The 22,635-nt window shown below is 37.6% G+C and overlaps 1 protein-coding gene across 5 annotated transcripts in view; it reads left to right on the forward strand.

The window, feature by feature from the left end:
- GOSR1 (golgi SNAP receptor complex member 1) overlaps positions 1-18,840 on the forward strand; it is a 71,910-nt gene extending 53,070 nt beyond the window's left edge. For 3 of the 5 annotated variants that reach the window (XM_031967749.1, XM_031967748.1, XM_031967753.1), the window contains 3 exons: positions 4,079-4,108; positions 12,908-12,990; positions 14,256-18,840. In XM_031967749.1, coding sequence (XP_031823609.1) covers positions 4,079-4,108; positions 12,908-12,990; positions 14,256-14,380 — 238 coding nt within the window. In that variant the 3' untranslated portion in view covers positions 14,381-18,840. Of the gene's footprint in view, positions 1-4,078; positions 4,109-4,988; positions 6,113-12,907; positions 12,991-14,244 lie in introns of those variants that run through there. The other 2 variants (XM_031967750.1, XM_031967751.1) reach the window with 2 other exon arrangements.
- Positions 18,841-22,635: the final 3,795 nt, after the last annotated feature.

Here is a 22,635-nt window from a genome sequence, read left to right on the forward strand (position 1 = left end):
ATTTTTTCCAACAACATTCAAGTAATTCAAGTAGCTATTTTCACTTTTTTTTCATAATCTTTTCTGATTTTTTATTCATTAAAGATGCAAGATACGGGGAGGAAAGGGGCAGACAAAGTTATCCCACACAGAAGGCTGAACTTATTTGATTAAAGGTTTGAAACAAACTTATAAACTATTTCCTTAGTGCTTTGTAATGGTGATTCCTTTGCTACGAACTTTTCAGAACAATCATTTCAGACCATTCTGCTTAAAAACAGCAAATATAATTATAACTATCTGCTTTTGGTAGCTTGGTTTTTTTTTTCTTAGCTCATGCCAGATAAATTTGCTCAATTGAAGCAGAAATATAAGCCTAACAGTGTTTTGTACTTGAGAGATACTACATAAAGTGGTCTTTGAAAACAAGGAAGAAAAGTGCACTTAGATAGTCCCATGGTAGACAAAATTTTGTCTTGGGTTTCACCTCAGGGAAAAAACCAAGATGGTTAACTAATGCAGATGTAACAGTAAGAATATTCAAGTATTAATGGCATCAAATGATATAACACAGTTTATAAAGTACTTTCCAAATCTTAAAAGTGTCACGTAAATGTTAGTGATAATTTAAGCAAGCATCCCTTGACAAACCTCATTTTTTCCAAAATTTAGAAAATAGACATGACATGTATTTAGAGTTTGGCAAGAAGTTATAGTTTCAAATATACTGATAAACATGAAGAACCTAATAAATACTATAAATGTGAGAAGGAAATATAGTAGTAGGTCTACTCTGGGCCAGATCAGGTGGCCAATTAAACTAAATAGAATACAGTCTACCTTGTAGGAAGGGGGTGAGAGGTGGGAATGCAGAGGGGAGACCACTGCATAGAGTGAGACAGTGGGCAGGATGGAAAAAGACTTGAATATGCATTTAAGAATATGATTTAAGGCCATTATGTAGTCCAGGTGGCATGAACACAGTCTGGAATCAGGAAGATCTGAATTCAAATCCACTCCTGACATTGACTAGCTGTATCTCTGAATAACCTCTTTTTACCTCTGTTTCTTCATGTATAAAATGGACATGATAATAGTACCTGTCTTTCATAGTTGTTTTGAGGATTAAATGAGATGATAATTGTAAAGTACTTAGCACATAGTAAGTTTTCTTTGCATGCTAGTGGTGGTGGTGGTGGTGGTAATAGTAGTAGTAGTAATAGCAGCAGCAGCAGCAGCTGTAACTATTGCTGTTGTTGGCTTTATGACTCTGGGTTTCTTTTTCCTCATCTGTAAAATGAAGGAATTGGACTAAATGATCTTTAAAGTCTTTCCTAGCCCTAAATATATGATTCTGAAATCCTATTTAATCTCCATTTCAGAGATTACATTATTGAGGACCACTCATGTAGAGTTGGTCCATATTATATACACATTGGTGTATACTTATTATTTTGACCTACCTTTTTGTTTCCTTTTCCCTAATTGGATATTTTCTATATGGTCATAAAGTTTTCTTATGCAGTATTCAAGTTCCTTATAATTATCAAAACAAAACTGGAAATATTTATTTTAAATAGTTTATGTGCAATAGTAACCCTCTGGTTATTACATTGAAACTATGAAAGAAATCTTATGTTGAAATTATTCTACAGTGAAATAGAAATCCATATGCACTACCAAAATATTTTCTGATGATTTTAAGGCATTCTTCTCCTTTAATTAACTTTGTACTTCCTTTTGCACTTTTCTCAATTCTTTTCCTAATTTTTCCTCTTATGTCTATTAATTTTCAAAGTTCCTTTTGCACTTTTCTATAGCCTGAGCCCAGTTTTATTTTTCTTGGAGGTCTTGGATGAAGGAGCTTTGACTTTGTTATCATTTGAGTGTGTGTTTTGATCCTTCTTGTCACCATAATAACTTTCAGTGGTCAGAAACTTTTTTTTGTTTTAAACTCATTTTCCTAGCCCATTACTAGGTATTTAACTCTGTTAAAGTAGGGCAGTACACTGTCCCAAGTTCCCCAGCAACTGTTTTCAGAGATGCTTCTCAGGACCTAACCTAAAGCATCCTTTCTGCCCTGGAGCTGTGAGGAGTGTCCCAACCCCACTGTAACTGTAAGCTCTAGGGTGCTAAAGCAGCAGAGGGGCTGGGGCTGTGCTGGAGCGGTCTATACTGGGCTTGGCGTACCTGCTAAGAGGTTTGAAAGTCACCGTACTGGTGCTGATTGAGGGGTCTCCAGACGGTTCCAGTTTTACTGGTGGGGCCTGCATCAGCACTGCACACTGGACTCCCACCCTGGTGTTAAAGTCGGTTTTTGGCTGACTTTCTAAGTTGGCTTCTGTAAAGTCCAGGCTAGTTCCCTGGAGGGCCTCAGGGTCAGCCAGAGTCAGGATAAATCAGAGTCCTTGGTCTTTAGGGGGAGAAGTGAAGGAGGCAGGCAAGCTGCCAAAGATGTATCCTGGATTCTGGAGTCTGGAGTCTCCAGCCTCTCTCCTCATCCTGCCGCCAAGTGACTCTGACTTCTCTCCCTCTGCTCTCCAATCCTTGCCTATGATTATCTTAATACATTCAGCAAGCACCAATGGTGAGGAGAGCCAACATCCAAATACATGTTAATAGAGCCATTATCTCACATCGAATAGGTAGCCTTAAGTGCTCTGTTGTCTGATTCAGTTCTAGCCCTCTACAGGCTTCCACTAGAAAATGTTCTACTCTGTCTTTTTGGGTATTCTGGTGCTCTAAAAATTGTTTAGAGTCATTATTTAAAGAAATTTGTAGTGGTTTAGGGGAGGAGTTGGGTAGTTCCTGCCTTTACTCTGCCATCTTGGTTCCACCTCTACTCTTCTGATGATTTTAAAGGAGAAAAATTAGCTATTTATTAATTAATTTATTTATTAACTAAATTGATAGGACCCACTTTCCTTTAAAAGCAATACATTTGTTAAAGTAGTAAAAGGCATAGCTTGGTTAAATTTGAACCATTTCACCATTTTTACTTGCAAATAATGAATAACCTTTAACAATTTTACCTAAAATTATATGTGAGTAAATTAGTCCACTAAAATCTTAAGATGATATTCCCTAGTAGCCAATTAGAAGCGATCAATTGTGGGAGTTGCTAGAGTGATTTCATAAATAATAATTGAATTGGGGACCTAGAAATCATTTTGTAATAACAGTGCAAAAACAGTTCACTTGTTAATATCACAAGGAAACTTAACTCACCAAATAACCTAAGAGCATTATTGTTGCATATTTGGTTAGTAGGGCCTGGGCTATTATGTGTAAGTTGTTTGAAACTTAAAATATGTTTTCCCCATGGAGGCAATGTTTGTAGTTCTCAGATTAGCCAGCAAAAAACTACTTAACCCAGAATGTCACTGAACTCTTTATTTAATTATGAAAAGTACACAGATAAGCATGTCTTCTAGTGTCCTGGAGGCAATTCAGGTTTCTTAATGGGAGTTCTCTCTCAGAATTAAGGTTCCTCATTTGTATAGTCAGAACATCAGCTTTTTAGATAAGAAGAAAGGAAACAAACATCTCTTAAATCTTTACTATGGGTCACTATGCTAAATTCTAGAGCTACAAATACAGCAAATTTAAAATATAGGCTTTTCCCTCAAGGAGCTCAAATTAAGGGAAAGACAATAAGCAAGTAAGGTCAAAAGTGAGAATGAAAGTATTGGGCTACCAGCATGATATTGGAGGCAGCTAGGTGGCATAATGGATAAAATGCCAGGCCTGGCCAGTCAAAATCTCTCCACAAGTAATTCAACTATGGGAGAAGGGATCTTCTTGGCAGAAAACATTTCAAGTTTGAGAAAATGTTCTGGTTTTAATTGGATGTTTCAGGACCAGAAGGCCATTGGTGCTGAGGGAAGCAGCACCAATACGTATATGTAGGCATAAACTGACTCTAGGTTCCAGAATCTTTTCTAAATGCTTTTCTGAAGATTTTACTTAGAGAAAAGAAATTCTTATTTTTCAAATTTAATAAACAATTTTAATTCATTTGTAACAGAACAGTAGTAGGATTTATGTATTTAAATATTTTAATAAATAAAATTAAATCCAGCTTTCCTTTTATTTGCAGCTCAGATCGACTGATTGAAGAAACAATAAGGTAGGAAGATATTTTTTACACTGTTAATATGCAGATTAGAATGAAATGTGCATAAACTTTATAATTAGATATTTTGGAACTTGAAATAATTTTATTTCCACTTCTCAAGAGAGAAGAGAATGTCATTCATTGATCAAAGCCTTAGGTGCTTGTGACTTGCTTGTATTTTTACTTCCTTTGAAAAGGAGATAGCTTTTCAAATTTAAGGTTTTAGAGAGTACATGTCTGTTAAAACGTCATTTATCCTCTGTCATCAAATGAAGTATTTTGCATAACTTGAACTTTGTTCATTTTTGTGACTTGTTTACAAAAATTTTTTATACCATTTTGACTAAAATATTTTAAAATATGTTGTACATTGTCCTGCCTTATACAAAATATAGTGAACACAATGTAATACTTTTATGATGATTACTGGTCAGCATTATCAGCATTTTAGGTTAGATTGTATAATAATTCAGGGATTTAAATGGGGACTATTAAAGGGATAATCCTTTCAACCAATTTTCCCAAGCTGCTCTGCTTTTCTAGTAATTGGTGATCTCTTCTCTTTTAATTTTTCACTGGCCATTGGGTGTTGGGTTTTATTTCTTTCTGTTCCTAATCTAAAGTGTAAGAAGGGCTGAGGAAGTTTATTGATTCATTAGTATTATATGAAGTGATGCAAACTGAAGTGAGGAGAACTAGGAAAACAGACAGTAATGTAAATAGAAAGGACAGCACACTGAATCTAAACTGATGTATAATTATAATAACTAGATTTTATCCTGGAGAATATTTTGGGCAGAGATGGGAAACTCTGGATGTGGAATGTTGTATATATTGTCAAGTAAAGTTGATGTGAACTTTGTGAACATTTCCCTCCTTTATAAATTTTTAGAACAAGGGATGGCTCACTGTGTGGGGGAGGAAGAAGTATATTCAGAAATGAAGCAATGATGTCAGTTTTAAAAAAAGATTTTAAATTAAAATAAAATTTTTAAAAGTGCCAGTCTGCTTTTGTCTTATATTGCTCATCCCACCTTCTGCTTTCTTTGCTTCTCTTCATGTTGCCAAATGGAGCTAAAAGAAGTCACACGATCATACTTAAATACAGCACAAATTGACATCCAACTTAAACAGGGCCCTCCCTTCCCTCATTAATTGGTTTCCTATCTCAAATTCCTTTAACGTTGTTCTCCATTTTGTTCTCCTTTACCTTGGCTCTAATGAAATACACTTCTTGCCAGTGGCATCAACCCCTCTGAGTGTCTGTGCTGTTCTACCCTTTCCCATCTTCTCCAGCAGATTGCCCCTTAGTTATCCCTTCAGTGTTTAACTTCTTCCTGAGTACTGATTCCTTCACTGTTTCCCCAAAACATGCATGAGTCCTCCCTCATAATTAGAAAACCTGAAGCAACTTCTCTGCTGACTGTTATTCTTCATATCCTCCCTTTTCCAGCTAACTCAAAAAAGCTGTTCACATCTGTTGCCTCTGCTTCACTCATTCCTCAGCCCTTTACAGCTGATTTTCGACTTCATCACTCACTTGCCTGTTACTAGTCTTTGTCCATGTCTTATTTGATTTCTGTTGTTTGAATTTGATGCTGTTAAACATTTTCCTGAATACTCTGGGGTTTTATGATGATGCTTTCTTCCTATTTGTGCTATTCATCTTAGGAAACACTTGTTCATTGGTGGATTTGACCCCTAAATGGGAAGAACACTGGATTGGGAGTCAAAAGACCTCAGCTCACATGCTCTGGGATGTTGGGCAAATTATTTTATGTTTTGGGCTTCAGGTTTCTCATCTGTAAAATGATTGGTCCTCGGGGTCCTTCCAACTTTTAAGACTATGAGCCTGTGAAAATGTGGGAATCCTTGATGTTATTTTTTTTTCTAATTAAAAAACAAACTTATTTAGCACACTTTAAAACTATTTTTGCTATAAGCAAGGGAATTGCAATGTGAAATAAGAGTGCGTGCTTTTGTGTGTGTGTGTGTGTGTGTGTGTGTGTGTGTGTGAGAGAGAGAGAGAGAGAGAGAGAATTTAACCAATTATTACATAACAATTCTTTTAAAATAGAGTAAAATTTCAGGGGCTTTTTTGGGGGGAAAGGGATGTTTTTTATTTTAATAGTTACCTCTGTTTACTTTAAAAGCACATATATGTTTATCTAAAGCTGAATTCTAGTATCAGTGGATTAGAAAGAGCTACTGTCACTCAATAATGGACTTGATTACCAACTCTTAACTGAATCTTCCCAAGAAAAGGCAGTAATGATACCTATCATTAGTTAGCCCTGATTGTCAAGTAAAAACATGATAGCATAGCAAGTAAAAAGTAGAAATTCTGGAAATACACAAATGATTTATTGTTTTTAAAAGGATTGTGAACTATTTGGATTTCTTATTTTGTGTCTGTGTCCCTGACCCTTGAAATAACAATAGCTGTGTAGATTTGACTCAGCTTGACTCCAGATGATGGAATGAGAAGGAAAAATGTTGTGATCTTTTTCCAAAATACAGCCAGGTGATAAAAGAGTTCAGATCTTTTATTGTGTCCTTCAATATAGCCCGGTTAGCTCAGGCCTATCTCTCTGCTTGGTTCCAAGAGCTCCGCCCGAATGTCTCCAAATCTAAAGGTTTGTCCTTCCGACTCTAGCCAGCACCAAGGTAGATCTTGATGAATCTTTCTTGCCTTGAAGATAGGGCTTGTAGGCTTTCTTCCAGAGTGCTCCTCTCCGACTCCTGGGAAGGCTCCCAAGAAAAACTCCAGCTCTAAGAGCTTCCTGTATATATATGATCTCCCAAAGGTTAACTCTGCCTTCTGGAGAGAGAGGGATTCTGGGTTATCTCCCAGAGTGTTCTCTGGCCCTAAGGGAGGTGTGAATTCATATACCAAACATGTGAACTCCATTGAGTACTTAGATACTTATGAGCTCACTAAAAGTGTGAACACAAACATTGTTTCCATCAGTTGTACTTAGTACCTTGTTTCAAGTTCTGGCCCAAAATATCTCTTTCTAAGATCAAATCAATCATATTGAATCATGCCAAATTAGATAATTATTGTCTCTATCAACTCCAATGTCTTAACACTTTGTAAAGATTCCAACAGAAAAAGACATTGGAATATAATTTATGAACTACTGGAAGTCATGCATTCAACAGGACAATATGATGTAGGATGAGGTTCTATTCTCTGAGGAATGCAAAGTGCTTTCCGGGAATATTTTTTTTTTTTACACTATATCCTTGGAAAATACCAACATTTACCATACTATTGGAGAGAATGAAGGTGTGTGGATGGTAATATCTCTATTTTATAGATAGGAGCTTTTAAAAGGAAATTTGATTTCAGCTTTGACGTTAAATTTGTCAGCCAGGTATTGTTTTACAATAGATCATATTACCAACTTGTAAAGCATTATAAGAAATATTCAATTTTAAAGCACCTTTTTAATTGTATCAAATTGTGGCATAGACTTACCTAATTGGACATGTGTGCATTCTATTGGACTTAACTCTCAAAGGAAGCTATATGTTTTTAATTCATGTCTTTTTTTTCTTTGTTTCATTCTCTAGTAGTAAAGAAAATAGCTCCTCTACCAGGGTTTTTATTGAGAGTTTTTTGGTGTTTAGTCATTTTTCAGTTCTATCCAACTCTTCATGATATCATCTGGGATTGACAAAGATACTGAAATAGTGTACTATTTCCTTCTCCAGCTCATTTTGCAGATGAAGAGACTAAAATAAACTAGGTTAAATGATTTGCCCAGAATCATACAATTGGTAATTGTCAGAGGCCAGATTCGAACTTGGGAAGAGGAGTCATCCTTGACTCTAGACTGACACTTTTTCCACTGCCCTACCAAGCACTGTATTACCTCACTGCTCTATTTATAGAGAATACAACATTGTATTTAAATTTTTGAGAACAAGGGTATTCAAATTTACAAACTCTGTTATGTGGTGCCATTGAAAGTAATTGTAGTATGTGCAGTGATCTTAGTATATTGCTGCTCCTCGTTAACCAAACATTGCATAAAAGTGCCTGCCTAAAGCATGACATGGTAGGAGGCAGGATAGGCATTATCCCAGGTTATTATTGGAATTATTATCTGTAGCCCAAGGACCAAATTCATACAGCCTGCAAGCCAAAAATAATAAAACCTGATTTTAAAATGTAAAAACTCTTCTTAGCTAGTAGGCTGAATTTGCCAAAGATTTAGAGTAAAGAGAATATTGACAATGAACTGTTTTGAAGGTGGCTACAAAAAGAAGTAAACTCAGTTCTCTGGGGAGGTAGCCTTTAAAAGAGGATACTGAAGCAATTCTATAGAAGTTCTATTCTCTAAAAGAGAAATCATTCCATCCCTCTCTCTTTTAAGTCATATTGACTTAATTAGGGGCCCTTTGGGAATCAGATAAGATCATGCAGTTGCCATGACTCATGTTTTTATCCCAAAGACAGGAGATCTAGGCTTTGAAATTAGTCCAGTGCTTTATACACAGCTCAGTATGTGTGATTTCGGCATTGTGGGCACTCCAGTACACATTTGTGCCTTGATGGAAACAGAAAAATATTTCTGTGGCCCAAAAGAATTCATTATTTGGTGGCTAGCTCTCTAGTGGTAAGTTTCCCCAGACTTAGCTAATCACTGGATCTGAAATCTTTCCAGCTTGTTGTAGGGTAGAGAAGAGTTTGAATTGTCTTGACCTGGCCTTTGTGAACCCATAGTAACCTCTAAATCATATGGAAGCTTCAGAATAGAAGGGAAAACAGTTGCATCTTCTAAACTAAAGATGTCTAGCATCTTTGCTTGTGGTACTCAGTACAGACTGGTAGTCCCCAACTTCTGAACAGATTGTGTTCTAGAAGTTCATAAATAAGCCTGTGTGTTTGATACTATAGCTGAATTACAGTCCTGTACTAAGGCTGTTCCAACTTCACCACCACGTGTAAAAGTGTTTCTAAAGGAGAATGGATTTGGAGTTCTAATTTGGGGTGTCACGCATTCCTCCATCCCTGTGGAGTAGACTGGGGAAAGCCCCCTGTTCTCCAGCAGAATGGGCTTCAGGGAAACAGGGAAAAAACTACAGAGCCCAGGACTTTCTGCTTCTTGCTGCTTAGTAAAACTTCATAGTCCTGGCTGAGAGGGAAATACATAAACTCCCCAGTCTCCCTTCATTCCTTCCTTGGCCCTCCATGGATTGTCAGCATGCTTGGCTGCCATTCCACTCCTCAGGATCACAAGGATCATTTCTTAAAAGAGCTCTGGATCTCAGTCTAAATGCCACACTATGGGCTCCCTGTCTCAGTGATGTTGGGCAAAGCACTTCACCTTCTTGGACCTCAGTTTCCTCAACTGTAAAATAAGGTGATTAGTCCAGATGGCTTCTGAACTTCCTTCCAATTCTAGATCTCCTGTGTCCTGTGGTTCTCAGGCTGCAGCTGGATCTGCACCATTGGCAATGAGGGGTTCCTCCATTCTGTGCAAAGTCATTATTCAATACAATGGGAAGCCAGAGGCCCAGCCCTGCCCTGCTCTTTGCAGCCATGTGTTCCTGCTTCAGACTTGGTCCTGGTTAGGCTTCCAGGCAGCCGCGACAGAACCACAGTTCCTAGTGGTAATGGGCTGAGAGAAAGAGGGAAAAGAAAGGCATCCCTAAACGCTCAGCTCACTAGGTGTAGGACCTTGTGTGGAAATTCTGCAGTTAGTCCTGGTTCCCTATCCTCATCTTGGGCAGGGAAGGAAAGAGTTTTCCCAGAATTCCTAAATGAGGCTGAACCCATGGCTGCCCCAAGCCTGCATTGGCTGAAGGAGCCATTGCCAAAATCATGTGGGGAATGTGGAAGACCCGAGCATGCTGGCCATTTTGTGACCAGGGAACAGTACTCCATACACCTGCTTTCTCATCTGTTGTTTGTTGGTTATTTAAGATCATTGTGCTTGTGTTTCCATAGGAGAAGTTGTATTACTGTATTCACTGATTTGGCCTGGTGACTGCTAAAGTCCAGATTTCTCTCCAAGTTTTTCGGACTCCAAGCCCAGAGCTCTTAGATCATGTTAATATTTGCCAGGGTTTGGAAGTTTTTATTCGAATTTAACAAGCCCCCATAGACATCTTTATATTGAAAGAGAGGACATATGTGATATCACATAGCCTTACCACATAGTTTGCTTTTTTAGAGTATATAATAAATGCAGCATGTTACTATCATGGCTGTCCTGCTTTTCTGTTTCCTTCTGAACCTTTCTTTTGTTCTCTGCTGGGCATTTACAAGATGGCACAGTAAGTCCCTTTCCTTTTCTTTTTTTTTTTTTTTTTTTTTTTTGCAGTGATATGGTTAGCTTCCCTTCTTCCCCCATTTAAAAAAAAAAACTGATTTTTTTTTTAAAAAGGACATTTTAATAAGTTTGATATGAAGTAAAAGTTATTTCCACATGTTGCTTTGTAATAGATAATAATTTTCAGTGAATTTGTTATTTTCTGGTTATCTTATAATGAGAGATTGTTTTAGTAATATATATTTATGTTGTACTTTAAAGTTTGAAAAGTATTTGTGTGTGTGTGTGTGTGTGTGTGTGTGTGTGTATCCCTATAAGGCAGGTATTACAGGAATTATTATCACCATTTTGCAGCTGAAAAAACTGATACTGAGAAGCATTAGGTGGCTTGCCCTGAATCATAGACTATAGGAAATGTCAGAGGGAAGATTTCAATCCAGTTCTATAAATTCAGAATTCAGTTTACCATGCTATACTTTGTCATACCAGTAAGCTTTTGTTTGTACTGAGATTGCTACTTGCCTTAAGCAAATTTATGCACAAACCGAACCACAAAACCACCTTTCAAAGGACTTGAAAGGCTGTGTGTTGTTTTTCTTGAGCAGTTCACTTTGTTTTGTATGGATTGTCATTTCATACTCTCCTCAGAATTTTTCTTTGGAGCACTCCATTCGCAGACAGTGATCACTTCTCTGGTCTTTGTCAGTCTCATTTCCACACAATCACACTGGCTGATTTCTCAGATAATCACTAATAAGTTATAACAAACTCCCACAGAAAATTTGTGAAATATTACTATAATGCCATTCAGCCATTTATCCCCATTATAGCATTTACAGTATTGTTCCTGTAGAACTAATTGCCCCCAGATCCATCTTGTTTTCATGAAATCATACATCTGAAGTTGGGCACACCCATCTCCAAAAAGTTGGACAATCTTCTTTATGTCAGGTGCCATTACAACCTGCTCACTTTCAGTTTGCCTGTCCTAGGCATTAGGTCTCTGCTCGAATGGGTCTCTAAGACACCTTGCATGTTTATCTTTCATATTTGAGCCCATAAACATTTAAAATCGGTAAATTTGTTAGGTGTATACTTTATGAAAGTCATTACACTATGTGCTGAGAACATACAAATGGAACTTGGTTCCTATTCTGTAGGAACTTAAGAAGAAAATGACATGAACAGAAAAGAAAGAAAACAGGGAAGTGAAATCCATAAAACAGGATATAACTACTGAGCCAATAGCATCCTCATGTGATGCAAGCACACCACATTATTATAGTTGCCCAAAGAGGGAGCAGGGTATGTATGCTGAGATGTTTTGTGGAGCAAGTTCTTAATGTTTTTCTACAACCTTTTTGTGAAAACTTGTCAGCTCCCCACTCTCATCTGCCTCCTAGGAAGAAGGCAACCGTACTCTCACTTAGTGGATACAGCTTTCTCCCAACACATTGGTGCACAGGTGAAGTTCCTCAAGTTATTGAAGGAGAATAAAATGCATTGGGCTGCTGATTAAGACAAAGATTCCCACCTTCAATGTCTCTATTTTATCTAGGCAATTCGTGAAATTAGAATGTTAGACTAAAAAATAAGATGTTCAAGGGAATGGCTATTTGCCAACCCATTGCCCTGCATGGCTCTTATCCCCGCATCCCCTCATTGTCTCTTCTAGATCCCGGTTGGGAGCTGCCAAATCCAAACACCTTTATTCTGTCCCTGATTGCAAGGCAATCAGTATGAAGCAAATAGACATTTGTGAACTAATCATTATTTATTAACTTAAATATGATCCATATTTCCAAACAATCCACTTTAAAATTTAGAGTATAGTTCATAGGTAAAGTGTAAGATATCATGAATAATAAATTCATTTTTAGGCTTTATCTACAGGACACATAACTTATCTTTCCTGCATTTTAACCCCTCTTTTTGGACTAGAGCGGTGAGTTTTATCAGTATAGATAATTCCCTCTGAGAAAATGCCTTCCACCAATGCAGCTGGACATCTGCTTTGCAACCTAGAGCCTTAGAGAGTTGCCTGGGACATTGAGAGGATCAATCTATAGCAGGAACAAACTTTGTGGGCCATGAAATCTAACCTTCTCCTTTTATAAATGAGCAAACTGAAGCCTTGGTTGATCAGTGACTTCTACACACTTATACAACTTTTAAGTGTCTGAAGTATCCCAACTCTCCTGCTCCTACATCATACAGACTCTCCCCAAATATTTTGAGGCTGTACAGTTAGTGTTTGATTTATCTGTTGTCATGACTCTTCCTTTTTCATGTTAGACATTTCTTTTTACATAGCAAGATGTGAAAGGAGATGGGTGAGAACAGAATGATCATTAAGGATTAGTTGAGCAAAGAACAGTAGGAAAATAAGTTTGGGAAGTCAGTTTTTGCTTCTTTATAAGGCAGTACACGCTGTGATAATCAGTTTGTGTTCCTTTTACAGCTAATGGAATTGAATATCCTTAATAGTGATTTAATTTTCTTCTCTCTCCCACACCCTTTTCAGCATTGCAATGGCAACGAAAGAAAATATGACTTCTCAGAGAGGAATGTTGAAGTCTATACAGAGCAGGATGAACACGTTGGCCAGTATCCTTTGGGAAAGTTTGACATCTGTGTTTGTTTATTCTTCCTGACATGGCCACACTCATCAGTAGCATTGAAGACATTCAGCAGTCATGATATAAATATTAAGTGCACTCCTGCTTTGTAAAAGATTATGCTAATCTCTCTCATCTCCAAGAGGGATGAATTGCACAAGTGATTGAGCATTGTGAGCTTTGGGAAAAGAAAGCAGCATAAATTTGAAAATCATCCATTAGCTTACATTTATTTTGCATTTTTAAAGCGTCAGAATAGAAAAATGTTGATGTCTGACATGCTTATCTGAATTACATTCTGCTTGCTTCTTTGTCTCTTACAAAACAAATCACTGGCAGAGAATTAAGAGGAAGACAGCTCTGCACTAAGCTTGTTTGTGGCTAGCAAGGAAACAGTCTTCTGCCTGTTTTGTAAGTCCACCTTGGTGAGTGGTCCTGGCATTCAATCCCATTGCTGATTGGTTGTGACTTTTAACTTTTTTATTTTTCATTTTTCTAGCCTTAGAGTAAAGTAATGAGTGCAGATTAATAAACTTTTTTCCCCCCAATGTCTTAAATTACTCTCCTGAGTAACTTTAAGGGTTAGGCTCTCCGAAAAGATCCAACTCTTGCTGACCACTAAGGGACTCTTTAGCACCTCATCAAGAAAAAAAGCACACCATTTTCTAGAACTGTGAATCCCATCATCTCTTAATTCAAGCTCATTTAAATTTAATATCACGTTTAATTTATTGTTTAAAATTCTGAGATATGCTATTCCTTTTATTTGCAAAAGCAAAACAATATTCTGAAGTCTGTCTATACAAAAATATTACATTTATTAAGTGCTTTCTTTATGCCTGGCAATGTGTAAACCACTCAGTTACCATTTGGGGAGATGCATGGATAAATAAGACCCTCTCCTTCTGCTTTCACATAGTTTTTTAATCTAGGAAGAAAAATAGAGAAAGAGTGGAGAACTATTAGAAAGAGGCATTGCCTGCTCTCCTGCTCTGCTAGGTTGGGCCATTTGGTGGCCAGCAGTCTGAGAGAAGCCCTGGAATAGCTTTTTCCCAGTTCCACCAATCAGAGGGAAGAGTGGAAGTGTTGCCCAGGACATGTTTGCACAAAGTGGAGCACTCTTTGCTCTTAACACTTTCTCTGACTTACCTGTTTCTGACCCTCTGCTGATCTTCTGCACTAATCAGCGTGACTTTGGCTTTTCCTAAAGAGGCTTCCCTTGTGCATGTGACCTTAACAGAAGTCTTCCCATAGATCGTTTTCCTGCCGTGAACAGCTTAATACAGCGGATCAACCTGCGCAAACGTCGAGACTCCCTCATCCTGGGTGGTGTCGTTGGGGTTTGTACTATCCTCTTGCTGCTGTATGCTTTTCACTAATGGACATTCTCTAGAGACTCTTGACAACCACCACTTCCTTGAATTGATTCCAGTTACAAAACAGTGGGAAGGAAAGATGGACAGACCTGGAGAGATGTTGACGATCATCATGTCATTTAGGACCTGTGAAAGGCTATGGGTACTGGTCCAGGTTGGGGCTGAAGCTGCAATGTTGGTGTCCTCTTTTTATCAAAATTTATCTCCCCTTTTTTGTTTCAAAACCAAATCAAACCAAGAAAAGTTCTTTGTGTCTTTCTATGAGGTAAGTAAACATATTAAGGAAAAAAAAAAGGTGTGTTTCATAACGGAAACTGGCGATTGTTGACTAAAATAAAGTATGTCTGAAGTATCTTCAGTAGGCCAGTCTTCCCTGAAATCCGAATTTCAGACTTTCTTGACCTGTGACCAGTGAATTGCAGCTTTAAGCCATCAGGGTGGTTTGTGAATGAATGCAGCTTTCTTTTTTCCTCTTTTTTTTAAATTTGTGGTAAACAGTCACAGGTCATTCTGTGTCATCTGTGCTGTAGATTTCTACTCTGTGTCTTCAGACTTTTTTTTTTTTTTAATATTCAAAGATAACTCAGTTTGCACAGAAATTAACCCAACTATTTTATAGAACCTATGTCTACTTGAGGGGACTTCGGGAGACAGCCTCATTTTGGCATGAGGAAGACTGAGACTGTCATCCTAATTGAAATGTAGTAGAATATTTTGATCTAACCATGAGCAAACTACAGTGGTGGAAGCATTCATGATCTATATTCTTTGGTGGACTAGAGGGCCCCTAAAATTTTTTGAAAAAAAGGCACAATGGTTTTTTAAAAAGTTGTTCATTCTTTTGACTTTTTTTTATTGAATTAATGTTTTCTGCTTTGAAAGTAGAATGAAATCTGAACTGTACTATGAAATAAGAAACTTAGCTTCAGGCAGTTTTCAAAAGTTCCCCAAGCCCTCCACTCAGACTTAACATACATGTATTGTATATGTCCCTGAGGAAGGGGACAGGCTATATTGCCCACTCAGGCCTGTCAGGCAAGCTCCACCTTAGCTAACTGTCATGTGTGAACAAAAGCAATCTGAGAGCCCCCACGCCATCCTCTGCTGCATTATCTTGCCCAACTTCTTTCTTGGGCTATGTGTAGATCTCATCTGTTAAAGATTTGTGAACCTTCAGAATGTTATTTTGCTATTCAACACATACACATTGAAGAATCTTCTTTTGTCCACTCCTTCCTTCTGTCCATCACTGACAAATTTTTAAACTCTTCACTAGAATTCTTTTGGGGTACAATCATTTGATTAGTCCTCCTGGCAATTAATTCCCCATCTTGGTAATGTTAGTGATCATATGCAGTGTGGAGATTTGCCAACATCTCTGTACCTTTCCTGGAAAGAAAGGCTGCTTTAAACCATTGGAGTTACTGATTCATGCTCTGGGCTCCACCAGAAGGACTAAAAGAGCTTTGGAAGTGGTGACAGAACCAGCTTCTGGGTTGTAGATTAATATTGTTCATGTGACCTTGGTTGAGACTTATGTCTAGAAGGACACACTGATGTGATATAATACAGAGACTGCAGAGATTTTTCTTTATGATGTCAAAATTCTATTGCCTTCTGGATTGAAAGGGGTGTGATAATACTTTTAAATTATGGGGTTTATTTTTCTACGAATGGGTTGATCACTTCATTGATTGGAGATGCCCTTGATTTGAAAGAAAATTAGTTTTCCCTACATGTAGCTTGACGGATCAGGGAAATAAATTCATTAATTAAATTCTCTCTGTTGGGAGGTCAGAGCTGCCCTGACATTTATTATCTTTGATTTTTTTCAAAGGGCCTCAATTGGTGGTTGTGTCCCAGCTAGAGTTTATAGAACTTTTGGTTACTCTACAGTTGGCATTTATAAAATCTGCAGTATCATAAAATAAAGTTATTTATTTAATTATAGAGCCAGTCTTTTTACTGGTCTGATTATTTGGTGCATTCATTAAATCTAATTGTATGAGAATCAAACTATTATAGAAAAATAATCTTGCTTACTACAACTAAATAAATAATCAGTTTTGTTGACTGATTAACCTTTAAGCCACGGTTATGCATAATGGGAAGGAATAGAATTTCTGTCAGGTAACCTTTGTTTCTTTAGTGGTTTTTGCTAATGAATTCCTCTCCTCCCCCAACCCACCACTTCTAAGTTTATATGATCCATTATTATCTTTGTCTGTCTCACTAAAACTGGATACCAGTGACCGGGACATACTCATTACCATCAGACTTTCTCTAGTGTCATTGTTTAATGTATTTCTACATTTTCCAAAAGGACCTCCTACTCCACCCTCCACTTCCCCCCCAAAACACAAAACTACATCACCAACCCTGATAGTATCATAGAATGTGGTATTTGAAAGGAACTCTGGCACTCATCTAAGCCAGAGAAGCTAAGTTATTTGCCAGAAATCATCCAACTAGTTAATGGCAGAAATGGCTCTAGGGCCTAGGTCCCTCAGCCTAATGCAAAGTGCTTTCTGCCATCCCTTCTTAGAGCAAGAAAGGAAGAAGAGCTGTGTTTAATCCCATGTAGCAAATCATCTTTCTGAGATCTGACTTTGACACTAAAGCCTGCAGCCTGTGTCCTTGTCTTGAAATTCATGCCTTTTGCCCAGTGGTCTATTTTTGTTGAGAAGAAAAGGGCCAATTCTTAAAGCCTACTTCTCTGCCCAAAAAGATCTTGTCCCTTAGGGAGGGAAAAATGCTGCTGCATTATGTTTTGGGCAAGAAACAGTGAGTGCCATGAATTGTGAAGGTTCTGTTTTCTGTCTTCTTAACAACCAGAATTGTCTAATTTCCTGTCAAGATGAGAAAGCATAGCAACAAAAATGGTGCAGGGAGCAGGAAATTCCAAAAGATCTCTCCCCCTTCCCCCCCTTATTTTGGTTTATTGCTATCTAGTAAAATGTTTAATTAAAAACTACTGGGTTTTTTTCCTCATTTAAGCCATCAGCTCTAGGTGCTTTTGGTCTTTTGGACTGGTACTTTTTCATTCATAGATGAATGAGGTGAAATGCTCCCTGCACATTACTTTACTGTTCCTATGATAAGAGTTTGGAGATTTAGAGCGGAAAGAGACCTTGAGGTAATTTAGTTTGACTTATTTTAGAGAGAGAGAAATGCACAGTGGTTGCCCGGGGTCACACAGACAGAAAGAGTAAGGTTTGAATGTCAGTGCTCTCTAATATACTACTTGACCATCATGTGTTCACATTGTCACAAAGGGCCTTTCTTCCCCCACCCCCAGTTCAGCCCTCCTTTCTTCCTGTTCACTAGTAGGCTCAGGCATAAGAAAAGCCTTTCCAGTAAGGAAAGTTGATCCATGCCATTTATAGCTGTATTTACAGAGGAGAAATTCTGAGGAAAAACAGAGGATGGCAGGGATAGCCCTTTGAGGTCACTCACTTTCTTTATGTGGGATCAGATATAGTCACCATTTTCTCTTTGGTATTGGATACTACTAAATGCATCTCATTAAAAAATTGTACTAATGGTAGTATGAATCAAATATGACAAGGAAGAAGTTTAATCTTATATTATCAAATTCTGCAACATAATAAAAATTGAAGGACCCTCAATCATACATGCCGACCATTAACTTCTCTAGTTCTTTTTAGCTAGATTTTTTTTTAATGACATTGGCAATGAAAAGGAATAGAACATCCAGTTCAGACTGGGCTTACTTATTTGTTATACCTCAAGTTATATAATTAACATGTAATTATAGTCCACCAAATAATTGATGGTCACCAAGAATTCTCCCTTAAACTTTCCCTAAGGACTTTGACACTTGGTTTACTGTAGCTAGACCAGAATAACATTCACTTCTATGGCAGGTCTAAGTGATAAATGGGTAATTTCTCTGAGAAATTGTGTTCCATCCTCTGAGGCAGAAGTCATTGTGCTTCTTTGAACTAATATTAGAAAGATGCACAACTTTGAAGCTGATTCTGTTGAATGGACCACCAAACTTGAATCTTTCTGCAAGGTGAAATTAAAGGAAAGGACCAACATGTGACAAAACTGTTTATGGAATAAGAAATCAAGACAAAGCTGAGCCATATTTTGGGGTCTTTGGTGACTTTCTTTGTACCCTAGATCTGTCTCACCCAGGGATTGAGGCCTTTGCATTTGCTTCCATTCTTTCAGCTCTTAAAAGGGGAGAGAGAGAAAATCAGTTATCAATCATACATCACCAGGATGAAAGGTGTTTCCTCATAAAAAATGCCAATACAAATTTGACTCTTGTCTATTCTTTTCCAGTTGCACTTTCTATTTTTTTCTCTTTAAATGGCTTATTGGAACCTATTGTATTGTATTTGAAATTAATTTTTATTCTCATCTAATGTGCATTTTCTGTCTGTATAGAAAAAGCTTTGTTATGTAATTTAATAATAAACTATAATTCTAAATGGTTGTACTGTGAGTTTTCAATTTTAGAGTCCTGGAATATAAACCATTGAAAAAATTTGGAAATGACCATTACATAACGAGTGATGAGCTTTTCTTAAAAGATCCCAAAATGCCAACAAGGTTATGACTTTTTTTTTTGCGTAATGATTGAAGGTAAGTCCCACAAGCATTTTATAAACCCCCTCTACAGATAAGGCCTAGACAGACTCAACAAATTGCCACGTGTTATACAATTTTTAGGTGACTGAGTCAAAATTCAAATTGTCTCCCATCTGGCCTGGTATTCCCTGATTCTCAAGACCAACCTGCTGTTCACAACTCTACTTTGTCTTCAAAAGCATAACCACACATATTCAAAGACACTTCACTAAACTTCCATTTGTATGCTAGAAGTAAAAGAGAACTTCATGTCAACTCGAAAAATCATGAGTATTGGGGAACTTGAATATTAAGATTTGGCAAGGATAAGGTCTTCTTCCTCTGTCCAAGACTTTGCTGGAAGTTCTCATGTGGATCAGAATGAAGATTTTGCTTCCTTTTCAAAATCCATTTGTATTTTGTTCACCTCCTTAGAATAGGAATAGTTTCTTCTGGTCTTCAGTTTCTAAGATTACCTCTTGTTCTCGTCTTGCTGAGCACACTTGAAATTGGACTTTATTATCTTAGTTGTTTTGAATGTGTTTACTTCTAGATGCATTGTGATCTGTCTCAAATTTGATGTTTTTAGAGCGCAAGAAATGTCTTTGCATGTCATAAATAGTGTTTAACCAAACTAATGATATTGAAGATTTCCTTAAATAGCTGCATAACAGAAATACCAATAAAAAATTAACCCTTTCTAATTGAATTCCCATAATCCAATAGATATCACAAGTAATCATAAAATTCTGTGAATTTTGAAAGGAATCTTGGGAGTAAATGTAGGCCATCCCCCTAACAGTATGTACTTGAATCATTCCTGGACAATATGTTTTTATAAACTTTGTTTTAATGTTCTTTTGAGAAGGTGCTCAATAGGTTACCGAGGTCAGTGGTCTAGGAATCTGGATCTGTGGATTCTAGGTGTCTCTGTTACTGACTCATTCTTTGATCTTCACTTCTCCTTTCTGCCCTTCAATGGGATCATCTTTAAAGGGAGGGGCTTCCTGTTCTACAATTCTGTAATTTTATGACAACTCCATTCTCTGTTGGAAATTTCCTGGTATTTCAGAACCCTTGAAACTTGGGATTTGAAATGGGCTTTCAAAGATGGAGAGACTTTAGATAAATGAACTGGAGTTTGATTTCCTCAATGAGGAAATCAGTTTGATACCCTATTCCTCCTAAAAGACTTCCTGTTAATATTGTTGTGTGCAGCTCTCTCCTGATTCCTCTTTCCAGCTGCTGCTCCTCTCTACCATCCCAAATTACCATACATTTATTTTGAAATTTGTTAGTGTATGCATGTATGTGTAAAGACATATATGTCTATAAATATACACATATACTTACACAACATGTCCCAAAAGTTTTATACAGTTTTAAGCTATTAAAGTTTGGTAATCTGTTAAAAGACTTTTGGGAAACCCAATATTTATACATACTTTTCCCCCAATTGAATGTAAATTCCTTGAGGGCAAGGGCTTTTGTCTTAGCTTCTCCGGTGTCTGACACACAGTAGTTGCCTAATAAAGGATTGTTGATGATCAGGTGGAGTAGTATCTCTTTGAAGGAGGTGAAACTTTTTGGTTGGCTTCTTACTATTCAGCCCCTTAAATAACTCCCTCAATTTTAAAATGATTCAAGTGGAACTAAAACAGGTTACTTAGTATTTCATTCTGGCCTTTAAAAACAAACAAAGACTTGTAACATCTGAGGCTTCAGTATAAGGGTCGTAGCTTTGCTGGAAGGTTCTGCCCTCCACACCTACCCACCTACGTTTTCTCAGCCAAGAAAAAATTTGATCTAGTCTTGTGGGCAGATTGTAAAGCAGGTTGTGAAGTGCTCAGCATAAGGCTGATGGGCCAGCTTGGTTGAGCCTTTTGCCCTAAATCAGAAGCTCTTTCCTCAGCGAGAAGATAAGAGCACATCATGTGACAAGAGGATTTCTGTGTTCCTACTGCCGTGGGTCACACACAGATCTTAAGATCTCAGAGAGGCCTCAGTATAGTTAACATCAACCAGCTTCGTACCAGAGCATTTGGGAGCTCAGGTGGGGCTGCAGTCATCCAAGTCATTTGTGAAAAGTTCATTAAGGTTCATGTTGACATTTTTATAATGCCCATCTGGAAGCTACCAAGGGGCATGACTCCACTCCCCCTTCATTCACTTTATATGGCATTTAGTATTCTTAGATGTCGTCTTTGCTTCTGCTTCTCCGCAGCTTCCATCCTGCCATCTAAAAACTGCAGCCCACCCCATCAAGCAAGACCATCTTCATAGTCTTCTGCTACTCTGGAGCCCTAAGGAGAGGTGTTCTTGTTACTGCAAACAATAGAATATGATGAAGAGGAACAATAACAGTATCTTTGTGCTATCATTTTATGCCAAAAGAACGGCTGCAAAGTGGACCCACCTCAGCAGAGGCCTGGTCTTCTAGACTTCAGACCTCCAACCTTCTTAGATACATAGCCGGGGATTTAACCTCTGCGTTTTCTGAGAAAGTTCTTAAGAGAAAAATCCCTTCACATTTGAAAATTTTGAAGCTGAATGAATGAAAAAATAATTTATTAACCACTTACTTTGTACTTATCACAGATTTAGAGCTGGAAGAGCCCTTAGGTATTATTTAGTCAAAACATGTCAAAAATGGAGCTCATGGGTTGCATGTAGCCCACAATACAACTCAAGTGTAATCAAGCCAGATTAAAATGTAATGGGGGAATATTTAAGAAAATAAAAATACAACAAAGCAGATATTGCTTTGGTGGTTTTCCAAGTCATTATGTGGCCTGTAGGGATCCTTATGATTTGAGTTTGACATGATTGATTTGGCCAGTGTCCTCATTTTATAGATGAAGAAACAGATTAAGAGGTGTGAAAGGAATTACCAGGCTTACTTGGCAAGTATCAGCAGAACTGAGATTTGCACCCAGGGTCTGAGTCCAAATCCTAAACCCTTCCCATGTTTCCTAAACCTTTCCCACTGCTTCCCAAATGATTCATTCATTATTTGGCCTGAGCACCCACACATCACAGTGGGAAAACCTGAGACACAATTTAGTGGCACTTCAGCCCTCCCCCTTACCCCTACTCCACTCATCCTAAAGAGGATGAAACACAAGGGAAATGACTTGGAATCGTACAATTTTCTGATAATAGGCAGTGAGGAAGCTCCATGCTGGTAAAACATTGAGAGTAAATTATTGATACAACTGAATTCACTTTCCATCTCATCCTCTGTTCAATCATTTATGGTAGCATATGACTAATGATATTATCTGTGAGCTCAGCTTTATGATTCTTCTCCTCTAAAATGCTGTCAGGCATGGTTATCACTGTCTTTTGGGAAGGCAGTTCGGCTCAGTTTTTGTTGCAAGAGAGAGTTCACTGGAAGGAGAGTATTTGAGATGTGGGGGTCAGGGGTAGGTTAGTTAGAGGACTCTCTTCAATCAGAAACATTTGGTAAAATTCTCAGGTGAACAGCGCAGAGAGGAAAAGGATATATTCAAGAAATGAAAGTGACATGAAAACAAATCTAGAAGAATAAACTCAGTATGCTTTTTCTTAGTGGAGGTATACATCCAGAAGAACAAAACTCCAGAAATATGATTAAATCACTGTTTAAGTTCTAGCATTTCTGGATAATTAAAATT

The sequence above is a fragment of the Sarcophilus harrisii genome, chromosome 4, assembly GCF_902635505.1.
Source record: "Sarcophilus harrisii chromosome 4, mSarHar1.11, whole genome shotgun sequence".
Classification (NCBI taxonomy): domain Eukaryota; kingdom Metazoa; phylum Chordata; class Mammalia; order Dasyuromorphia; family Dasyuridae; genus Sarcophilus; species Sarcophilus harrisii.